Source organism: Elgaria multicarinata, chromosome 1 (assembly GCF_023053635.1).
Source record: "Elgaria multicarinata webbii isolate HBS135686 ecotype San Diego chromosome 1, rElgMul1.1.pri, whole genome shotgun sequence".
Lineage (NCBI taxonomy): Eukaryota > Metazoa > Chordata > Lepidosauria > Squamata > Anguidae > Elgaria > Elgaria multicarinata.
The window spans coordinates 158,764,392-158,782,408 of NC_086171.1; the positions used below are offsets into that span (position 1 = coordinate 158,764,392).

The following is an 18,017-nucleotide window of genomic DNA, read 5'->3' on the forward strand; positions in this document are numbered from 1 at the left end:
TGAGGCCAATCATTGCAGAGATGGTGTTTTTAAACTTTCAGTTTTACTTTCTATTAAAGGATTGAGAGCCAGAAATCCTTGGTGATGTACTGAAAATTATCCAGATATCAACCAGTAGATTCCAGTCTACCTTCTCCTTGTTTTACCCTGCAAAGCCATTTCTTTCTCCCATGAATAGGGTGGGAGTATTTTTGCATTAGGGGGCACTTTTGTTTTAATCTTTTTGAATCATACTTTTTTAATCATACAGCCAGATTCATGTTCCTGTTTGTTTTAATCAACAAATCAATCAAGTTTATTGTTTGACCATAAGTCATATCTACATAGTGGCACCATTTCCCAACTGTTCTGGGCAGATCATCTGTCTTGAAAAGATCAAGGAAATAAATACAACAAAGAATGAGTTCTACATATACCAGAGCATACTAGTTACAGTTCAGAGTCCCCAAAGCAATTTGCAGTGTTCTGTTTTTCAGAATTTCTACAAAGCCAGTGTTCATAGAACACATAGGTGACATATTTGTACTTAGTGACTAAAAATATTTTGTCACGCAAGGAACAAAATTTTACTATTTATTTATTTATCTTTGTCAAAGTATTTCTATATTGCTATATTAATTTCTTTGTTCACAAGATAAAAATGTGAAAAAATACCATAAAACCAATCAATTAAAAAGTAAAACAGTGATGAAACAATAAAATCTCATTAATATAACTGGAGAAGTTGGCAATGCTAGTGATCAGGAAATGCCTGGGCAAACAAATGTGTCTTAACTTGTCGGGGGTAGGGTGACCATATTTGGGAAACCAAAAAAGAGGACACCTAGTGTGTGTGTGGGGAAGCAGCTTTCTGAGTCCTGCAGAAAGTACGTTATTTCCCCGCCACCTTAAAGAACCCGATTGGAGTGGAGGAGGGGAAAGGATTTCATTCTGCACCACCACCATCCACTCCAATTGGGGCCTTTTCTATAATGTCCAGGAATGACCCACTTTCCCCTTTAAGACCTCAATTGGAGCTCGGGGTGGGGGAATGATGTGCCTCAAGAAAGCATGTCATTCCCTCTTGCCATGCTAATGGCAGCCTTAAAGAGGAAGGTGTGTCATTCCAGGACATTATTGAAAATTATAGAAAATCCCCCCTGACACCATGGAAAGAACAAAAACCAGGACAAATCTGGGGAAATCCTGACAGTTGGTCACCCTAGTCGGGGGAAGCACTCCACATTAGGGGCTCGCCTGATATCATTGCAAAGGTCATTCTGAATGATTGGTGCACCAGAGAAGGCTCTCCTCCTCACCACGGCAAAATGAGCATCAATAGGCTGCAATACAGTGAGCAAGGCCTCTCTCTTGGAACATAGAGACTGGGTGGGGCAGCCTATACAGGAGACAGCTGTCTCTCAGATAACCTGGTCCTGAACAGTTTACGGTCCTTATATACCAGCAGTAACAACTTGAAAATGGTTTGGTAGTTAAATGACAACCAATGCAGAGTTTTCATCACAGAAGTCGTGTGTGCAGTAGAAAACTCCACTGAGTAATCTAGCCACAACATTCTGCAGTAATTGCAGCTTCCAAACTACTCTCACGGGCAGAAATGCAGAATATCGTTCAGTAACTTCTCCCATTTCATACATTGCTGTTGGGGGAAGAAAAACTGAGCCAGGAGAATCTTGCAAAGGCATTTCTGTGGGAGAATGTGAAATTCACAAGCACGTGCAAAATCAGGCAAGGGAATAATCAAAGCTTTAAAAAGGTCTCTGCTTTGAAAAACTGATGAATGCGTCCATAATCAGATTCAAAATCTACCACCGGAAAGTATGTCTGTGCACATGTGCTTACTAAAACATAAAGAAAATCCCAAATTAACCTCACATTTGGCCATCACTGTGGTCCAGCCAGGTTAGCCTTTGTCCCATACTTGGATTTTCCCACTGCTACCACTAATCATTTTGTCAAACACAAAAGGTATCTAAGTGCCTATAAATATAGAAGTATTTGTATTCCCCCCTACTTTGGGGGCTGGGGGGGGCAGAGGGGTTTGGTTTTTTGTTTCTTAATGTAACTATCTCTCTCTGCTATTCTTTTTTTAAAAAATACTCCCCCACCTCCACCCCCATGGCACCAAAACACTGTATATGAGGTATGATGTCACTTTGGCCTGTAAATGATGCAGCCTGAGTTTGTTCTGGACTCTCTCTCTCTCTCTCTCTCTCTCTCTCTCCCCCCCCCCCCTTTGTGTTTGTCCACTGGGCTGGTGTTCAGGCTAAGCGCCACCCCCCAACCCCATGCCTGGCGGGAGAAAGACACAGGTCATTGGTGACGGTTTTTGTGTGCCGGACTGGACTATAGAATTTGGAGAAGGATTCAAAGGCCGTGGTGAGGAAACAGGACAGCTCCAGACAAAGGGAGAGAAATGCAGCTGGGGGAGAAGGAGGGGAGGGCGTGGCCATGGCAACAGGTCACAGCAAAGCACCCAGGGACTGGCAGGCAGCCCAAAACTTCCCTCAGTCTTTGAGCCACTCCTTCCCACAGAACATGCAAAACAAAATGGGGGTGTGGGGGGGGGGAGTAACTCAGCCTAATGCTCAGTGCACAGCCAAAGCACCACAAATATCCAGGGAAATTCCCCAGAGCTGGAACACTTTTTATATTGCAGTCTAGTACAAGCTGAGTACAGCAATTTCATTTATGAGTAGCAAGTATGTGTATGGAAACTGTGGCATTTGCCTGCAAAATCCTTGTGGGAGTGCCTGGGAAAGGACTGGGGTCCCGGTTTTGAACAAAAACGGCAAGTAATTCACATCCATAGCATTCAGACATGGCATACTTTGTCCTCATATACATTGGGTGGGTGGTTGTACTTAGAAACAAGTTCACAAGTACAGAAGGTAACTTGGTTTTCCCCAGTCTGCTTTCCTGGGGACTGTCTACATGCAGGGAAAGCCCCATGGTGGCTGTGGAATTGCGCTCTGTCAGTTAGATGATGCAGGCGCAGCTTCACAGCCACTGTGGGGCTTCCCTGAGGTGCTCTGATTTGAAAAAGTTGGGGATTTACCATGACTTTTTCAAAGGCAGCGATTCAACATGGGGCTTCTGCTGTGTAATGTCGCTCTGCAGCCAACCCAGGCGTGGAGCCTGGTGGAAGGCGACCAGCGATTGGTAACTTTCAGCCAGGAAGAGGGCAGCGGCGGCTCTGGGACCCAGATGGCCACCAGAAACCCTGCACTCCCTCCTTGGCATCGGGATTACCTGACGTTGCCCCGGGAGATGGAAAGTGTAGGGTTGAGGAAGGAGGTGGCATCAACCCAGTTCCGTGAAGACAGCCCCGGGAAGCAATCTTAACTTACCACAGGTGACTAGGTGAGAGCCTTTTTATGTTCCTTAGATAAAATTATAGTATCTAAGGACTTTAGGCCTGCCAAAATATAGTGGCAGCAAATTTAACCCATGCTTTGCTATGGCATGTGCTGGGCATGTTCCGCATCCTTTTAAAATATTAAATCTCTGACTTAGCTGATTGGGGGTTGCTAGGTTGGTAACCTCTGAACTGGAGGAAGACAAGTGGAAGACATTGTTTTGATCCCTCATAAAATGAGACACACAATGACTGCAGGATAAAAGCCTCATTGGGAAGCACCTCAGGGTGGTAGAGTGGCTGCATTGGATTTGTATTAACCACAGCTTCAGACCCGTTTATGCTTGGTTGAGGCAATACTGGGAAAGCTGTCGGAAAAAGCAACGAACATTAGCCTTGAGCTGGGGGGAAAACGGATTCCAGTTTCAATTCACCTTCCCAATGGACAGCTAAGGGCCAAACTGAATTCAATGCTAAATGTGTTTTTGCATTTTCTAAAATGCAAATAGACATTGCAACACGGAGGACCCAAACAAGATCTGGACCACTGCAAGTATGCAGGAGGAATTTATCCCTTTCTTCTACTGCGATCTTGATGTGAATCCTCACATACACACACACACACACACTTACTTCAACCTTCTCTATGTTGCTTTAAGGAACAAGCTCCCATTACAAATAATAAGAGAATCAGGATGGTGGGGGAATGATTTTCATTGGAATTAGAACAAGGAGAAAGGGTTAAACTTGTGGCTCTGATCCTGTTTGAGCGTGAGGCTAAAAAAAAATGTGGTGATGACTAAAAAAAAATGCACATTAAATGCAAACATTTAGTTTGCCCTAAATGTCTGTGAATGGAGAGGCAATTCTGGAGACCTTACAAATTGGTGTGTGTGTGCGTGAGAGAGAGAGAGAGAGAGAAAGAGAGAGAGAGATGCACAATTGACAAATGCCATCCTTAACACTTATCTGCCAGTCTCACACTATACACACACACAAACCTCTACAAACATAGGCACTCTCCACGGAGACTCCACACACGCCTGTCATATAACCACAGCTGCAGCGCTTGTTACATCTATATTCTGCCCTTCTGTCTCCTCAGATTAACACTGTACCTTCATAGCAACTTCCTGGAGAGTGAATTCCCCAAGCACATCCTTGGGCTGCAAAACTCACAGCTAAGCAGGGGTCTGAACCTGGATTTCCCATTTCAGGCCCACTGCCCTAGCCCAGCTTTCCCCAACTTGGCGTGCTGGCTGGGAATGTTGGGAACTGTAGTCCAACACATCTGGAGGGTGCCAATTTGGGGAAGGCTGTGCTAACCATTGTCCTAAGAACATAGGAAGCTGCCTTAGACTGAGTCAGACCATTGGTCCCTCTAGCCCAGTATTGTCAATACTGACTGGCAGCAGTGGCTCTCCAGGGTTTCAGGCAGGAGATTTTCCAGCCCTACCTGGAGTTGCCAGAGGATCAAACCCGGGACCTCCTTCTTGCCAAGCATATGCTCTACCACTGAGCTATGGCCCCACCACACAAGAATAAGAAAATAAGAAGCTGTCTTATATTGAGTCAAATCCTTAATCCATGTAGCCCAGTATTGTCATCACTGGCTGGCAGCAGCTCCCCAGGTTTCTTTCCTAGCCTTACCTGGAGATGCCAGGAATCAAACCTGGGAGCTTCTACATGCAAAGCATGTGCTCTATCACACTGGGCTATTCCCATCCCTTCTCACCACAGTGCAACATGTGGGCTTTGCTGCCTCCCACCAGCACCACATTAGAACCATTCTCTTCCCTCCTCAAACAATGCAGCCTCAGCCTGGCTCATCTCTCTGCCCGTTCCTGCTAAATCTCATGGGTCAGGGTGAATGGCTCTGCTTTTCACATTGGTCCTCACTTTGACTCTTTTCATTGGCTAGAAAAGTAAATCTGCCTGTGGCTTTACCCTGCCCTCCACCCCGCTTTGCCTCCCTCTCACAAACATGCACACACTTCAGTTCAACTGGCCGCATAACCCAATTAAACATGCCAATATGCCCAGAGGCAGTTCCTAAGAGCACATGCTGCTGTCTATGGCTCATTCACTGTCTCAGAGAACCCAGAAATTCCTCAAGAGCATGTGCCTATTCGGTGGGAGGGCTGGGCTGACTGCAGGCAAACAAAGTACCCCTCCACCTTTTCTTGTGGGGAACAGAGGGTGGAAGCAGCACACTCCCTGTCCTAACAATGAAGCATCCCTGTCACGGGAAAGAAGACGTCACTTCCCAGACATCCCAGCCTCTGCAGTTAGGATAAGGAGGCAAGGCACCTCAGGGTTTATGCAGGCCCTCACATGCTTGCGCAGGGATTCATATTGCTATCCTTATTTCCCCGGTGGGAACAGCTGGGCTGTTTATCCCCAACTGACACACATGGAACTAAAACCTGAGTTTGTTCACCTTACCTAGAACACAAAGGCTTCTACGTTCTGTCACCCTCCCAGGTACCTGACAGAGCACCTTTGTCAGTGGTTTTTCACCCTGGTGTGAGTCAACCACTGCAAAGCAGGAGCAGCCACAAACCACCAGACTGCTGTCATGAAAGTCACGGTGGACTGACTTCTAGCCAATGCAAGCCAAAGACAGCCTACCTTCAGACTGTCAGAGGGAATGAGATATACACCCTCCCATTTCCCCCATATTATACGCAAGAAGCCTGTTCCTGATTGACTACACATCCTCACATTCCCCATGGCCTTAATTACCAGGGCAGCTTCTGTTCTAATCATGTGCGATGGGAAAAGAAAGGCCATAGGAATACTTCCACAAAGTGATGGCTTATGTGGGTGTGACGCAGAGTAATAATAACATGTTGTGGAATGGTGACGCCACACCCTTCCTCTGCCCGGGTGACCAGCTCAGTCTTTTGGCCTCCAGGCCACCAAAGAGATCTCAGCACTATTGCTAACTTTCCTTTGACAAGCTCCACTAGTTACTAACTACACTAGTTAATAACTCTTAATTGACAAGCTACTCACTGATAGGATGGGCAAGTGGCCTCGATCGGACTTTTACCTCTTGCTTGCATCATGTGCTTGTGGGGCAGCTATCCCTTTAAAACGAGGCCCGAGAGTTCTGGGGGCAGAAACTGTCTGTACGGCACTGGCTGCAGGCGTTGGGAAGCTGGCACCCACCCACACTTGATAACAGGAGGTAACTGTCTGCTGGCACAGAGGCAGTTTGCTTGGGTGAAGCTCCCGCAGGCAATCCAGCTCATCAGGACTGACGCCTGCATTCAGAAACATTCCCAGGAATGGGAAGGCCAACACCCCATCCCAGCTAAATGGCTGTCAAGTGGGAGCACGCAGCTGGACTGCCCTGGACTCCAGCACAATTGCTCCATGCCCCAAGCAGGTAGCTCTGCCTTGCTGCCACTCATTGAGCTCCATCACACCAACATTATAGACTACTGTCGACTTGGGTTGTGTGCAAAGGACTCAGATGATGTCATCCATGTCCTGCCCTGACCTCGCTTTTCTCCCTGCTCTTAGCGCTGTTTTTCGGGCGGGGAAAGTCTGGTTCTTCCGATAAATCGAAAGGACGACGCACTACCCTCAACGTGTATTTTCATCCATCATTTTCAATCCAATGTTCTGTGGATGTGTTTTCAAGGGGCGGTATTGATGATGAAAGAGAGGGGTGTGCCTTTTCTCCAGCGGGTGTTTTTAAATTCAAATTCAATTTTTTTCCTACTCCTGCTTCCTGGCTGCTGGGTTGAACAAAAGAACAGCCTATTGTACTTTCGTTCGTGGACCTTTGCTTAATGACTTGCTCTCTGGGCTGGTTTTCCCACCAAGGTGTTAAGCTGAACTGGGCTGGCTGCGTAGCTTCTCTCCCCTCCCCTTTCCCTCTCTCCTTTTCGATAAAAAGGGGGGGTGCAAGTCACCCTCAATCCAAGGCTCTGATGCAGTTTACTTCCAAGTAAGCACACGCAGGACCGCAGCCAAACTCCCTCAGCTCAGTATCCAAAGACGGAGGGGGGTTCAAGCCCATTGAAATGAACAGGATGCAACTGTGAATAAGCACGCCCACGCATCTGCGGTCCTTTGTGCAATTGGAAGTGCATGACAAGAACACTATGTAACCTCCAGTGGCAGCTGATAGGAGTTTTAGTTGATTAATCAAACTATGGATTAAAATTGCATGTCGATTATAAGCAGTCCCATTGAACTCTGTGTTCTTACTCCTGAGTAGACATTTTCACCTTAAAAGAAATGTGGAAAATGCACCCTCCTTGCCAGTAGTGCCCTCATTTTTAAAGATAAAGAGATAAAAATTGGCACAGTGATAGCTCTTGAAGGAGGGCTTTCAGCATGCCCAATTTAAATCCGATTGGATCATCCCTTGATTTTAAGGGCTTTTTAAAATGGAAATTAAACAGATGCTTACATCTGTGTAAATTTTAAGGATAAAGAGATAAAAATTGGTACAGTGATAGCTCTTAAAGAGCGCTTTCAGCATGCCAAATTTGAATCAGATTGGGTCATCCCTTGATTTTTGATTTTTTAAATCCCCCCTTAAACCCTTTTCCTCATAGTCCACCAGTGCGAAGGATCGATCTTCCATTGCTTTGATCATGCGAAGCTGTGCATCTTCAAGTTCATAAACTACAGATCTGCTGGTTCCCTTAGTCAAAAGTAAATCCCACTGATTTCAATTGCTAAAATCACATGCAGGCTTATCTTTGAGTAAACCCCACTGAACAGAGAGAGACTTACTTCTGAGTAAACACATATAGAACTGATTTTTAGTAGTGTGGTCACTCAGAAGCTTTCTTTTTAAAGTCTTAAAACAGCAAATTGGAAAGAAGTGCTCTGCAACCCCATGCTTACTTCTGAGGTCTTACTTCTGTTTACTCAGAAGGAAGTCTCTCTGTGTTCAATGGTGTTTACTCAAAGGTAAACTGCATCTGACTTTAGTATGTTCACGCTCCAAAGCCTCCAGGCAGGGTGAGGGGAACGGGCATAGCCTAGGCAACAGGGAATAACCATGTAGGGAGGGTGAGACGTCCAACTATCAACAACCAATGAACTGTAGGGGGAGGTACAGAGGAGATCTGGTGGGGGATGTGCATCTCAATGGCAGAACAGCGATACACTGGTGCGCACGAGAGGAGAGGTGTAAAGATGAATGAAACGTAAAAGTGCAAAGGTGTAAGTTGATCAGGTTTTCACATGCTATGGACACAAGGGCGGATAATTTGACGGTAAACCAGGGCAAATGGGCAGGTGTGATGGAGCTCATTAAGTCAGTCTGATGGGTGGGAGACAGGGGTGGGTACTGGCCAAGGTAGATAAAAAGCAACTCAAAGGAACAAAGAGCTACCTGTGTGGTCTAACACACCTACCATCTAGCACAGGGGTGTTGAACCTCTTTCAGCCCATGGGCCAAATTCCATTTTGGAGAAGTTCTTGGGGGCCACATTCCAATGGTGGGCAGAGCGGAAGGCCAATGGGATGGGGCCAGACCCCTCAAAATACCAGCATATCTTAGCTTAAAGCTCTTGCTGCCAGTAGCTACACCTTAGGAGAGGCATTTCAATTTTTTCAAATGGGGAGGTGGGGGAACCACACAAAGCTGGGAAGCCACCAAATGATTGGCAGTAGGGAAAAGGGTGGAGCCAAGGCAGGGGTGTGTGGCCATCTGGGAATCCGCAGGGGGGGGCACTTTGGGACTCCAAGAGGGTGAGATTTGGCTCATGGGCATGTGGTTCTGCACCCATCATCTAGCTCAACGTTGGTGCTAAATAAGTGTCAAACACTGGTAGTGGTTATCTGACTCTCTCTTGAGTACCAAGAGTTCCTGCCCAGTTTCAGGTGGTCATTACTGTATGCCCCAAAACAAGACACTGATGCAGAACCCTGAAATTTAAGCCTGGAACAATGATACCTGATGACAAGCTGGAGTTCTGATCTGCTAGCCAGAATTCTCAGGGAACAACTGAAGGGCAGAGAGGGCCTGTTTGTACACCACAAAGATGACAGAGAAGCCATTTTTTGAGGGGTGTGTGTGTCTCAGCTCATCAGCAAGGTATGTTCCATTTTATTAGTTCCTCTCCCCAAACCATCACAGTCAGGAAGGGGCTCTCTCTGCTAAGCTCCTTCCAGCTGCTTGTTGCTCCGATTCAGCACGATGCCTTTCTGAAAACAGCACGAGAAATCTACTGAGCCTGCAAAATGAACTAATTCGCCCGCCCCCTGCACAAGAATGGAGGGAGGGGCTAGGCAAGCACAAGGACACAGCAAGTAGGCACTGTAGGGGAGGGCTTCTCCAAACTCCCCGGCTGCGGAGCCTTAGATCCTTGCAATGCAGCCTCTCCCTGCAGTCTTCGGCCACTGGCTTCTCTCCCCACCTTCCCCACCTCCCCTCCCCTCCCCTTCAACATCCCCTCCCGCCCCCCAGTGCCACACCATTCCCCTGGGCAGTCCCTTTCAGGCCCAAGCTTATTAACTTGAAGCAGGCAGCTGTGTGTGACAATTGCACCAGCTGCTCACCGCCTCCTGCCCCCTGTCAGCAGCCTCCTCATTAGAGAGTGGCTTCATGGGACCTCATCACGCTGAGACCATAACACCCCTCCCCAACATGCACCCCCAACCCCTGTGTTTAGGGCACTATGAATGCTAATGAATGGGATCTCCAGGAGCCAAGAAAAGCCAAGCGTTTGGAGACAGCAATTGGTGACAGTGACCCCCATGATCAAAAGCTCCCACTGGCCCTTGAATGTTTCATGGCCCCTGAAGCCACCCTTTGCAGTAGGCAATGTCTCCAACTACAGAGAGTGACCAAAATCACCACCTTGACCAGGCTTCCCCAACCTGGTGCCCTCCAAATGTGTTGGACTACAACTCCCAGCACCCCCCAGCTCATGGAATGCCAATGGGAAAAGCTGGCATAAAACACATAGAGTTCTTCAGAGATGCTGTGTGGGTTGCTGTTAGCTGGTGTCCTGAGGACCCCACCAGCAGGGCTGTGCAGTTTGGCACAAAAGCGCCTTACCTTGTTGTAGTAGTGCAGGTGGACGGTGTGCCACTGTCCATCACTCACGCCCCCTGGGATGAATGGGGCTACTGTGCTTGTTGACTCTCCTGCAGGAAGGAGGAAACACAATTCAGGGCGAAAATCTTGGGAAGGGAATGATGTGACATCCTCCCACCATTTTCCATGGGGGCTCTGAAGTGGGAACATATAAGCTTGGTGGTAGTAGTGGGACATTTATACCATGAAACTGTGGTGGGGAACAGGAAGGTGTAGGGACAAAGAGGTAAGAACCAGGATTACAAAAGAACCAGCGTTACAAAAGGAAGGCCTAACAAGAGGATGGTGTTACTGCCAGGGCCAGAGGAAGGATTACCATAAGTAGACACGGAGAGGGAAGGGACTGCCAGGCTGATGGGTTGGAAATAAACCATACCTGCTGAGAAAGTAAGCTGAACTTGCTCCTGCACAATCTCCAGTGCTACGAAATCATGTCGCTCATTGAAGCGCCCATTGTAGAGGAGCAGCCCATCCCGTTCCTTCGTGGCAAACCTGCTCAAACGGAGAAGAAGGATGAGCCCCATGCTCAGGGTCTAGCATCTCAACACTCACGATAATCACTGCAACGACGGTAGATGGGACACAGCTAAGATGATGGAGGGGATCTGAACAAATTGAATTCCTGTCCAGGCAGAATCGCTGCAACTTCAGCTAAAGCCCACACAAAAGAAAGGGGGTAGGGAAGGAGGGGAGTTTAAGAAGGCAAAGTTTGATTTCTTCAGTCTCATGCAGAACTACATTTCTGCATGAGACTACAGAAATGAACAAGACCCTGGGATTACAGGCTGAATTGTATCCTGGGACGCCACAGACCTGTACACAATTTTCCTCTGCACATTTACACACAGAGGCAGGCAGGCAATCATGGCTCCCTGCCACATCTGCGTGCACTGCAGAAAAACAAGACATGGGTGACAAACAATATGTGGGATTCACACAGTTCCTACATGGCATCTCTGGGAAGAAAATTTGTCATGTGTGAAGTCGCACCAGCTTTCTGAGCTGTTTGTTGCTAGGTTGCTGTGATTTCCCCAAGCAAGTAAGCCCAGCCTAACAAAGGCATTCCTTTGTGATTAGGTGTGTGGTTCCCTCACACAAAGGAGCGCCCATGTAGGCTGGCTCAGCTGTGACTCATCCTGGCACCCTTCCCCCCTCCCCAACCCTCCATTCATTAATTTTGGCTGCATGTGGCTCTGTGTGTAAACAGAACAAGGAACAAGAGCAGGGGTAAGTGCAGAGGCTGAGCATACAAAAGCAATTCCTCCACTGTCAATGAAAAGTTCTTGTAGGCTCAACCAACCAATCAGCAAGATGCCAGTGTGGGCATTTCAAATGGCTAGTTTTGGGAGTTGATGGGTGGCTATGCAGAATTCCAAGAACCTGATCTGCCACCAAAAACACACTTCCAAGACTGGAGACTCACATGTTGTAGCTGGGCTTATGATGAAATAAACTACCAAGTCTTAGACAAAGTCTAACTCCGAAAAGAAAGGGTCTGAAGTGACCCCAAAGAAGAGGCAAGGAAGCACAAGAACCAAGTCAAGATTATGAAGTGAAAAAACAGGAGTGATATCTAAAGCTCCATCATACCGGGGGTTAACACGCTCCCTACCTTCGCTTCTCCGCCCATGTTTTCATTCCTCAGTTACTTCCTCTTTCAAAAGAGGAAGTACAGAACGAGCACAAGGCCCATTGAGTCCGCTGTTCTAATAGCACTGCTTCTCCTGCACACAGCAGGAGAGAGCAGCAATTCCGTGTTTAAAAATACATCGGACTTAACCAGGGGTTTTTTTTTGTCGCGCAAGGAAAGCCAAAAGGGCTGAAAGGCGTGCGGGAGGTAAATGATGTCATGTGACGGACCTGAGCAAACTCCATGTGTGCCCAGTAACAAGCGTGCAATAAAACGCTCGTCGGATGGAGCTTCTAATCAGAACTGGATTAAGGCCTAGCCAACAATGGAAAGGTGGGCTCTGCTTCATGCTCGGTCATAAAATTATTAGTGGCTAAGGCAGCTCCTTCTCTGCTCCCTATTTCATAGGGCTGCTAGGAAAGGGAAATACCAGATAGACTATGTAGTGAGGGGCTCTTGTGAAGAATGTTAGAGCAAATTCATGTTGAACTCCATCGGACGAGTGTTTATTGCATGCTCGTTACTGGGCACTCACGGATTTTCACAGGTCCCTTTCACATATGCCTCCCACATGCCTCCTGCCCCTTTTAACTTTCTTTTGCATGACAAAAAAACACCCCAGTAAGTCTGACTTATTTTTTGAGACAGAGCTTGCCACTACGGGATCAAGGGGCCACGTGCAAGTTGTTTACTTCCTCTTTCAAAAGAGGAAGTAATGAGGGACAAACACGTGGGCAGAGAAGCAACGGTAAGCAAACACGTTTTCCCCTGTGTGATGACGCTCGTTATTATTGCTATGAATATGGCAGAACAACCAGAGCTTCAGCTATTGGGTGGTATAAAAATGCAATGAATACATAAATAAACAAACCAAGAATGTCCTTTTTTAGTATCATGACCAATCCTGTGAGAATAATGACACATGGTAGGTGAACATCTAGAAAATGTTCAAAATGTGCATTCAATGAGCTGGTGGTGATGAGTTGCTGACTTATGATCACAAAACTAGTTACCATAGCCCCATCCCACCCCACATATATTAACTAGATCTACATTCACTATGACAACACCATGTTAAAATGGTTGTGTGCATGGGTTCGTTAGATAAATGTCAATGAAAGAGAAATGCATTGTTTGCCCTTCGTTGGGGCATCACAGAAAGGGGAGACTCGCATGTGGCACCATCTCTCTAGACCAAAGGAGTAGGAACACACCTGGATGGAAGCGCTGTATCTAGCACCAGATACAGTTATCTTCCTTGGAGGACTAAGGCTGATGTATTGATTCTATGCAATTTTTTCCTTCCTGCTTTTTGCAATCTTCTGGCAGAGCAAAGACAGTCTGGTTTCTACTATCATGTTCAATAGCTTCCTGGCACCAGACCAGGAATGGGGAGTGACAGAAAAAAGAACACAGGAATTCAACGGTCGTAATAAACAAGACTAGCCCCATTCACAGGTGACACATGATCTCATCCTCTCTCCGCTGACAAATTACCTAGGGGAACTATGTTACTTTCCCTTATATTTTGGAAATACGGGTACTCATCATCCCGTATACATTATATCTGAACTGAACTGAATTCACTGCCAGAAGTTAGGCAAGAATGACAGGAAATGGTAATTTGTATGTTTTGCTCACTATTTCCTACATACTTCCACCAGAGCAGATTAGATTTGCCCATTGGCAACTATGTCAGTCCTTCTCGGACAGTACCATTTCAGATAGCAGATGGGGGAAATTACCTGTTTCAATGCATGCCTGTGTAAAAACAAACAAACAAAAAAATCCCAGCTAGCATGTCATGGAGAAAGGCTTTTTTTTTTAAGTGGGAAGAAATATCCTCCCTGCAGTAGCATGGTTGCCCCATGCCCCAAGACAGATTTCTTAGCCAGACTGGACCATGAAATTAACCAGGTTGATCACATTGCATTATCCTGATTCACAGTCCCATGGCCTCTTCATTACATAATGCTAACCACCATCACCACTAACATTTATAAAGCACCTATCAGCTGACATACACATACTCTTTTATGCAGTAGAAAAGACTAGGACAGCATTCATAGGGGACACTCAAAATGGTTTTGCGTTTCAGCCTGCATGAGGCTGTCACATAAACACCATTATGCATGTACAATGTCACAGTTTTTGAACTCTTAGAATTCTTTCCTAGCACAGGAGAGGTCCCTCAGAGGTTGGCCTCAATAATATAGTTAAAAAACAAATGCTGCACATCTTTAAGATAAACATGAGTTCACAGAGCCAGGAGACACCAGATCATTCACATTAAGTAGCCACGTTTCTAGATTTCGTCATTCCTATTTAATATGGCTCCTACATTACACTACCTACATTACACATTTCATTCTCTGTGTCCACATGTTTAAAAAGACACTGAATGCACTGTGTATGACAGTGCATGCTCATATCTTCATTAAGAACATTGTCTCTCTATCATTCTCTCTGAAGTTTTGACCAGCTCCACGTAAGCCCACCTTGTGATTCCCAGTTTTTCAAGGATGCAATGTCTCACTAGCTGGAAGTCAACCCTTCCTGCTTTTGACCCCATGTTTGCAGCAATGCTCCAAATCAATTATGGGCCACATGTAAGAGGTTCCACCTGCCCACACACACACATTCAAAGCTGAACTGAAGTCCCAGATTAGTGGACAACTGGTTTACTGTAGCAGCCACTTCTGCTACAGAAATGATAGGCTCACCAGCCATGGCCACCGCTGCTTATCAGGGCCACAAAATGTGTTTCCCATCTGAGACTAGCAGGCCTTCCCCTCCCTGGTGACCCCACTCTGTATTGCTCTCCTGGGCCGATTCTTTATAGACTGTCAGCACTTGGCAGCAGCCCCCCCACCCCCATCCCACACAATGGGGTAAGGCTGTGACAAGTATGCACAGCAAATGGGGAGCTCCAACCAACCCTCGGCCGGCCGGGGACAAAGGGGCCTTGGCTGGCTGGCTCCTTTGTGCTGGGCTAACAATGGGGATGGAATTGGAGGGATTATAGGGTGGGCAAGGCCAGGAAATGGGGGAGGGCTCTATGATCTCATCAGACGAGCCCAAGGGAATTAGGTCCTCACCAGCACATATCCTATCCACAAGCAATGGGAAGAATGGGAAACAAGATATACTGACACTCAAAAGTTTTGCCAGACTTCCCCCTAGAGGGGGTTCCTTTCTGGGTGCTTTTATCTGTGTTGATACAGATACAGGTGTTGATACAGCAGCTAGAGAGAAGAAAATACTGGCCAGCACCCATTACACCCTTGTCTCCAGTCAGCAGCAAACACCTGTAGAGGGTAAAAGGCCCGGGGCGAGGGCCTGGAAGGTGAGCAGCAAGCATGCGCCAAAGCAGCAAATAAAGGTAGCTCCCCACACTGTCAGCTTGTCACAGAACTGGATGGGCAAGAAGAGTCCTGGATAAAACAGCTACCTTTTTCCTGGGCTGGGCTTGCACTGATACAATGACGTTGGTTGTGCAAACATGTACACTGATGGTGCTATATAAATAAATAAATAAATAAATAAATAAATAATAAACAGTGCCAACACTGCTGTCTATATATCCATCCTCTGGTGGACAGGTAGGAGCCGTGGGCAAGATGAAGCCCCTGGGATGATGCACATCCAGCTCTCAATCACCATGCAGATGTGCCCCAAGTAACCACCCTTTTAAAATTTCAGCAGAGGTGGGGTGGGGAGAACGGGAAAGGAATCTGGATTTGTATCAGAAACCCTTTAAGGTTGCAATGCTAAATACACTAACTAGGGCAGTCTTCCCCAACCTAGCACTCTTCAGATGCTTTGGACTACAGTTCCCATCATGCTGAGCCTGGGTTTGATGGGAACTGTAGTCAAAAACATCTGGAGATTTGGGGAAGGCCATACTAGGGAGTAAGCTTCATTTGCTGTTACATTGGGACTAACTTCTGAACAAGCTTCAGATATGCTGAAGCTTGTTCTGTATTGCCTAGTCACGTGAGTATTTCCAAAGGCAGAAAAGAAGCCCCCCTCTCTCTTTCTCATACATACAGGACCCTGTGGAGTCAGTTTCAGGGGCTTATTCCATCTTTTGTTCACTGGGATTATATCCTATTATTCAATATATGATGTGCTTTCCCTCCATTTATTCATCAGTCATCAGAATTATGTTACTCATCAAAACGTAATGGTGATAATTTTTAGGTGCCCGTAGAGCAGAGGTGCAGAACGTCCGGCCTGCGGGATACCCCAATCTGGCTTGCACAACTTGTCAAAACAAGAAAGAGATTTAAAACAAAATAGTAGCAATAATTGTAGCAGAGTTAGTTATTCTGATATCTCATAGTCCAGTGCACAGGGATGATTTCTGAGGAAGGGGAAACAGGCACAGATGGGCATATGACTGCATCTCTTTCTTGGACTTCCCTTTTCCCCAAGCCAGGTACTTACGTGAGGGTGAGGGTGAAATGGAAGCGCTGGCGCAAGCCCTTAAAAGTGAGGAAGGAGTGGGCTGGGAAGCTGCGGGTACTCATCTGGCAGTAGGGCTTCTCGTAGTCTCCTGACAGGCAGTCGCACTTGAACCCGCCCACCAGAAGGTTGACGCAGGTGCCACCGTTCTTGCAGACTCCTGGGGTGCAGCGGCCCAGGCGGGAGTTCACCTCACAACTCTCCCCTGTAGCACAAGCAGAGAGGAGCCATCAACACTTTCTGCAAAAAAAAGTTATTTCACAAATATACACACCACAGGAGCCTTCCATGCAAAGGGGTTCAAGAACAATGGCCCCCAAATTCCCAAAGTCAATTAGTAAACTGTTCAAAGCCTCTTCAAGGCAAATAGAGTCAATTCACACATCCAAATCAGAAGGCCAAAAATGTGAGTTCAGTGACATAATGGCTCTATCATGAGCTAAATGCAACTCAAGCCACATTAATTCTCTTGGGACACCAAGTCTGCTGACAGTGGGCTAAGTAGATGCACGTTAAATGTGACTTCATTGGCAAGCTGAATACGTAGACCCCTTTTGGCATGTGCAAAACTCTGCATGGATGCACTCCACACACACATAAAGAACCCTCCAATATGGTGACACGAATTGATCCTAAAAGTCTAAAATGTCAGAGAGGAGGTAGAGCCTGCTTCCTCCCATTAGTTCTGTTTTTAAATTCTTTCATCCAACAACACACTCATATATGTCCAGTTTCACATTCCAAGGCCTGCAATAATTCCATGAAGGAGTCTTCCCAATGTGGTGCCCTCAAGATTTTTTAAAATTATTTTATTTTTATTTAAAGTGATACAAAAATAAGGACTGAATACAAACAATCCCCTAACAATTAATATCAAGCCAATAGTTACGTGAATATACGTAATATACAAAAAGGAAAAAATAAAAGTTGGTTGATACAACTTCTAGGGTAAGGAAGCTTAATCAAGTAGAAAGAGAGAGAGAAATATATAAAGGAAGAAAAGAGACCAAAAAAGAGAGAGAGAGAGAGAGAGAGAGAGAGAGAGAGAGAGAGAGAGAGAAAGAAAGAATACCCCAAATCATAAATATGCTGTATTCCTTCACTTGTTACAATGTCCATATATTCAGAGCTCAAGCAGGTGTACATTTTTTGTACATTCGGATGTGATGCATATTGAATGAATCTCCCCCATATGTCATCGAACGATGTTGATTCTGATTTCCCTTGAATTTGAAGCAAGGCATAAGTTATTTTTTCTGATATTGCCACAGACCATGTATTTCCGTACCAAGCAGATAAATTCAAATTGTCCATTTTTTTCCACTACTGCGTGATTGTTTGATGAGCAGCCATCAACAGGAATATTATTAAGTCTTTACATTTCAATCCAGTATTAAATCCTTTATATATTGATAATAAAAATAATAAAATAAATAATAAAATAAAAATAATTCTGGATCATATACAATTGTTTCTCTAGTAATAAC

General features: G+C 46.0%; 1 protein-coding gene across 1 annotated transcript in view; it reads right to left on the minus strand.

The window, feature by feature from the left end:
- CELSR2 (cadherin EGF LAG seven-pass G-type receptor 2) overlaps positions 1-18,017 on the minus strand; it is a 106,980-nt gene that overhangs the window by 36,553 nt on the left and 52,410 nt on the right. Inside the window, exons 3-5 of the mRNA XM_063140690.1 lie at positions 16,513-16,735; positions 10,810-10,925; positions 10,395-10,483 (exon numbers count right to left, since the gene is read on the minus strand). Of these exons, the coding sequence (XP_062996760.1) occupies positions 10,395-10,483; positions 10,810-10,925; positions 16,513-16,735 (428 nt within the window). The remainder of the gene's footprint in view (positions 1-10,394; positions 10,484-10,809; positions 10,926-16,512; positions 16,736-18,017) is intronic.